General features: G+C 44.2%; 1 protein-coding gene across 1 annotated transcript in view; it reads right to left on the bottom strand.

The window, feature by feature from the left end:
* Positions 1-2,252: 2,252 nt before the first annotated feature.
* Positions 2,253-6,000, bottom strand: part of grid1a (glutamate receptor, ionotropic, delta 1a) — a gene marked incomplete at both ends in the record, with an annotated part of 460,593 nt that continues 456,845 nt past the window's right edge. Inside the window, 2 exons of the mRNA XM_080739942.1 lie at positions 2,253-2,690; positions 5,137-5,377. Coding sequence (XP_080596068.1) covers positions 2,253-2,690; positions 5,137-5,377 — 679 coding nt within the window. The remainder of the gene's footprint in view (positions 2,691-5,136; positions 5,378-6,000) is intronic.

The raw sequence follows: 6,000 nt of genomic DNA, 5'->3' as shown, positions 1-6,000 counted from the left end.
TGAAAGTTTTAAAATACACTGAATAAAGTCTGTTTGTTTACAGTCTTTGTGAACCTTGTTCGTCTATCTACAGTATTTCATGGGATGGTGGAGAAGGAATACATGACATCGCACGTTGGCGTACGTGGATCTTATGTTATGAAGGCTACTAGTTAGCCATTTTGATATGTCCAATGTAACCAATTGAACAAATTGGTTACACTTACATTTGTACATTCTTCTGAGATAGAAACGCATAACGGCCTGAATGACCATTTCAGGTCTGTAACTCTGAGAGTGTACAAATGGAACCAAATAGACCTTTTGACTCCATTTGGTTCCATTTGTACACTCTCAAAGTTATGGTGGTCTTTGCAAATGAAACTGTTTAAGTCATAGTAACAAGGACAAGGACAAGTCTATTTGTCCATGTACGGACATATTGATGACCCCAGCCCAGACCCCTGTTCTGAGCTAAACCAACACAGGTGTGGTCAGTCATATACTGTATCACTTTGTGAGGTCACACCACTTTGTGACCTCACCGTCTGGCTACACCCACCGTTCCAATCCAGCGTCCATGGTCTCAAGGCCTCGCTGTCAGGGAGCCTGCCTTATTGTCAAGTGATATGAAATCTCACTGTGATGAGGGCATGCATGGTTTGTAATATTCTTGCGATATGTATTTTTTTAATATACAAAAAATGTGCTCAGACAAATTACAGTATGTTGTCCAGGTTGTCACTACAGTAAATCCCTAAATATGTCAAAGTTACTAAACACTTTATGGCCATCCCGCTGGAACACCTTCCAAGATCAACCTAAGACGCCCTAGGGTGAGAAACTGAAATATCTGAGCTTCTTAATACGGCAAGCTGTCTGGTCGAGTCATCATTGTAATGTCAGAACAGGTCAGCTATATCCATATCTGGAGTCTGTGAGGTCAGCTGTAGAGGTATAGGGGCCAGCTCCATATATTATAAGGAGTTGTCTTGCTCATATATGGAGCATCAGAGCATGACATGAGGCGTACGTGAGGTCAGATGTAGAGGTATTGGCCAACTCCATATATGGAGATGTCTTGGCCATATATGGAGCGTAACATGCGGTGTGACGCACAGGTTTTCATCCTACATATTGTCTCATGTGGTCTATGTCACGTTCTGAAAACCTGCAGCTCATGTTCGTACGTGCATCAGTCAGGCCTGGGAATCCCTGGAATATGTCCATATATGGACATTCCCAGATATTGTCAAATCTGGAGCATTCCCAGATATGACAAGAACAGAATTAATTTGCAAGTGTCTTGGCCATATATGGAGCTTGACATAATGTGGCCACATTTTCCCAAATATGGAGATGACTGACATCTGACATCAAAGATGTATGACATAGACCACATGAGACTGACACAGCCATATATGGAGCGTGACATGAGGCGTAGCGGACGGACAGACGGACAGACATGATGGCTGCCGTGAAAAAGGTCTATTCTTGATTCTTGATTGTGGATACATCTTTGGAAACCGATGCTTTGTATAAAATTGTTTGAAAGGAAGCTAGATAATTTTCAGATATAAACAATTAAATGGCTATCATTAACATTGTTGCATGGTATTTTGACTGGTTGAGTGGCAAGTGTGCAGGCTTTCTGCCTGGAAGTTTGATCTGAATCCCATGGCAAAAAAAAGAAAAAAGAAAAGAAAATGCCATGTCGTGTTATGTATTAAACCTAAAGACATTCAAAGTAAGACACAAGCACACATTTCACAATTTTTCTATAGTCTTTTTATTTTTTTCATATGAAACAGATTCTTTCAGTGTCTTTTAAGTGTGAAATGTATTTTTTTTTTATCATAGATTCTCATAGTACATTCAGTTAAATGTTCATTTGAAAGAAAACATCTTTGAACTTGGCACTTAGAAAACAACCACAAAGAATTGTCACCTTTATTCATTTAGAACAAAATTTACAAAGCCATTCAAACAGTCATTTTTTTTAATACTTTTATAGATGTTTTTTTTTAACTCAACTTTGAGAATATTCAAAATACACTTTTTTTTAACATCACCTCTTTCTTTGTACTTACAAATATGTACACAGAAGTCTTTTACTGTCCTTTTCCTGTGGCCACGCTGATTCCTCTTCAGTGATAATAAAAAGCCTCTTTTTTTGTCCATGTTTTATGTATATCCCTCCACACCATTGTCACTCTACATAGCTCTACAACGTTCAGCTTGAGCTTTGAGTGTCTTTCATGGTTCCAACGTGCTCAGATGGATGTCCCGTGACTGGGCTCAATGGCTTCTGGGATGGGTCCTCCTGGCACTGACTGGTAGGACATTGGCATGGGTGTCTTGACGGGGCTCAGGCGGAAGAGACCCCCGTTGGGCGCCCTGTGCTTGCAGCGGATAGAGGGCATGGTGGCGCTGCTGAGGGGCAGGGGCAAGGTCCTGCCACCGGACGCGCCCAGTGTCCTTCCTGCCCCATGACCCTCCTGGAGGAAGGTTGTCACAGAGAGCGGAGGCGCCCCCCGGTGGGTCGGGTAGTCCCGTACAGACAAGGCCTCCAGGGACTGGCTGGGCTGCATGCTGCCGATGTCCAGGGCAGAGATCTCGATAGATTGGCCGGGCAGCTGCTTGTGGGCCATGTCCTCGTCCAGGAGGCTGTTCAAACGCTGGTGCACCTGCTCCAGATTCATCTCTTTGTCCTGGATAGATGGATGGGTGTGAGGGAGAGAGAGAGGACGTGGAATGACCGGGACAGATTGAGAAATGTTATGAAAGTAAATGGTGAGGAGGAGGGGGGGGGGGGGGGGGGGAGGAGTGGTAAAATGAAGAATTGAAAACAACAGAGGGAGGGACAGACGTGGGAGAAAGAAATAGGTCATAAACAGTTACTTTAACATCGTCAATCCAACAATCAATATCCAGCTTAACACTCTATTTTTCTTCATCAATGTGTCAGGTTGAATGATGCCAAAATGACACATACTGTACATTAAGTCCAGCTTCATTTAAGAAACTCAAACCACGATAAAATCTCAAGCAGCAAAACAGCCAAAGAGCCAATTATACTGCTGAGACATTACCTTCAGAACAGAGTCTCAGATAGAGGATCTTAAGAGGTAAGGTCTCTCACTTAAGACGGAGTCTCTTCATGCAATAGTGTGTTGTCTCCACCAGTTAAGTGTATACAGTATGTGCCTTGGTTACTACTACTAATGCATAAATAGCACATTTTGTTCACAAGACAGGTTGAAATGGATGTAGAAATGCCATTGGATCAGATATCATGAGAAAATGTGATCCAAGTGAAGAGGAAAAGGTGGAAATATTGCGTGCCTTTCCACCTAAATCATAAGCATCATTCATCTTTTATCTGTTTGTTATTTTTTACCATCGGAATGGGCATCCATCGAGTGACACAAAACACAGTATGAGTGAGGGGAGGACAAAAAGCCAGAAAACCGTTAGTTCTATGTTGAAATAACATTCTCAAGCAAATCATAGAATGGCAGATTGTTTAGCTGCTCTCTGTCCTCCACACTGCAGTTCAGTCAAAGCTCTATCCCCCATGCACCTACAGAACCAAAGCCATACGGTAGACACAGACAGACAAGACAATGAGCAAACAGCAGAGACCATGGAGTGAGATGATTAATGAAGCAACCAAAATCTAACATCCACACCGCAGAGCCCCATGCCCCCACCCCCCCCTTCTGTTGGTCAAAAAGCCAATGATCATCCGGAATATCAGGCCTCTCCTGACCTGTGTCAAGAGCCTCTGCCTCCTCCCAGTCTCCCTCTCTGTCTGTCCATATGTCCCGCCTGCCTTCCGGTGAAGTACTTGTTATGTCATTATATGTCAATGGACCAGAGACCCTTTCCAGACTGTAATCCTTAGTCACCTGCCAAAAATCATAGACAACCATGTATAACCAACAAGGTCCCTTTGTGCGTATCCGGACATTGACATATAATTGTAATAAGCCGTTACTCTGCTAAAATGGCTCATAGGCGGTATAGACTTACAGTAGGTTTTCAATTGCAATGGCTGTCATAATGTCTACATAGGATTGTGCTGTTGTAGGGCGTAGGAAGGTACCACATCTCAAGACAAGTCTACTGACACAATAATGATGGAATATCTGTTGTACAAACACTAACATTAGTTTAAATATTCTGCCAATAATTCAAGCAGTGGCAATATTACAGCAACATGTGGCCATTATGAGAGCAGCAATAAACAAAAAGACTGAATGTTAATCTGAAATCTGTATCAGCAATTCAAACTTGGAAGGAGTTTGAATGACCATAGGTTAGCAGATTTCAGGATAGATTAGCACTTTTCATGTGTGTGTCCTTGTTCAGTGGCTCTGCATTATTGGACTGTCAAGACAAACAGGCGGCACAAGGCTTAGAGTTATGGAGCGATTGTCTGTGCTCACACTTTAGTTTAGGGATCCATGTCAAGCCTTAGTTGTCTGGACACCTCATGCAAAAGGGCTGCCCATTCGACTGCAGCTAGATGAATTTGGTGTTCTAATGTTAAGACTTGAATGGATGAGCTAAAGAGAGCTATTATTGCACAAGTGAACATCCTCATAGTTTTCAATAATTATATTTGTTAATTTGCCACACTATCGGCCATCATCATTGTGACTGTGGTTCTCTCACCATAATATCAGAGGTGTCTGGTATTGGCCAAAAATGTGAATAATTGATGTGATAGTACTGTATTTATTTCCATTTGCTAAAAATCGGTATGAGAAAGAATCACAGTCACGGTTTCTTGAGACCGAAGCCTTGCATAAGTCCCTGACAAATCACCCCCAGCTCTCTCCCAACATGAGAAGGCATGAGTAAGATAGTTGAAATGATGTTTGGACTATCATGGTCCGGGCAGGGGCACACCTATTATAACTGGGTGTACTGCAGCTCTACTAAATCGGGGCTGGCGTCACTGCCTGCTGGATCCATAAAGTAGAGTGTGGCAGTGGCATCTCTGGGCAGGACCGGGGGGCCCGGGGGTCTGGGTCTTGACCAGGGCCTTGGCGGGGCCGGGTGGCCCGTGGCAACCACCACGGCCCGGTTCGGGGTTAGCAGGGTCGGGCATGGGCCGAGGCCCTGGCCTGACGAGCTGTCGGTGGTCACCTCTTTGGGCTGCTCTCTCCGGCAGTGGTTGCTATTCCACCAGGTCTCCAGGGCAGCCACCAGGAGGGCCAGCAGGAGCCCCGCTGCCAGGATGCAGAAGACCCCCGCGAAGCTGTGGAGCCGAAGGGCCCTCCCCTCGGGATGGGCGTCCGCATGGCTGTCTAGGTCACAGCGGCCTTTCCTCGGCCACCACTTCTGTTTCAGGATGTCCAGGTCTCCTTTCTCCTGCAGCTCCAGGATCCTGAGAAGGGGAAAGAGAACATTCACATAGCTCTTTCACATGATGTCTCAAAAGATTAATGACACTGGAACCCAGCAGACACTTGAAAAGTAAAACCATCAGGCTGCACTAACCCTAAATAATTCAAATACATTCCTTGCAAAGCGAAGAACAAGAGAAACTAGGTGCTCACAGGAGGTAGCAGCAAAGTTAAAAACATGTGGTGGGTGCTACTAGGATCAGTGGGATAAAACTTGAAAAAGAGAGGAGAGATCCGAGCACTCAAAAAGTTAAAAGAGGAGGAGAACGGACGTAAAAACGGGGTACTTTAAAAGCCAACATGTTTCGACCGCTCAGGGTCTTCATCAGGCCATTCCTTAGTAACTTAACTATAAAGGTCTAAATATAGAATGCTGAGGCTTGTCTAACCTGCATAGTCCAAAGACACTCATTCAAAGAACGTCTCCTTCTGACCAGGCTAAAAGGGGCTTGTTTTGTGATCTGTCTGCCTGTGTCCATTTATGCCCATATATGGAGATATCTGTATCTGTCTGTCTGTCTGTCGGCGTCCATTTTATGTCCATATATGGAGATCACTGCAGTTATAGTTCTGGGTCCATTTTATGCCCAGATATGGAGATATC

Source organism: Nannobrachium achirus (genome assembly GCF_963921795.1).
Source record: "Nannobrachium achirus genome assembly, chromosome: 13".
In the NCBI taxonomy this organism is placed as follows: Eukaryota; Metazoa; Chordata; class Actinopteri; order Myctophiformes; family Myctophidae; genus Nannobrachium; species Nannobrachium achirus.
This window is presented reverse-complemented; position numbering and strand designations above follow the sequence as displayed.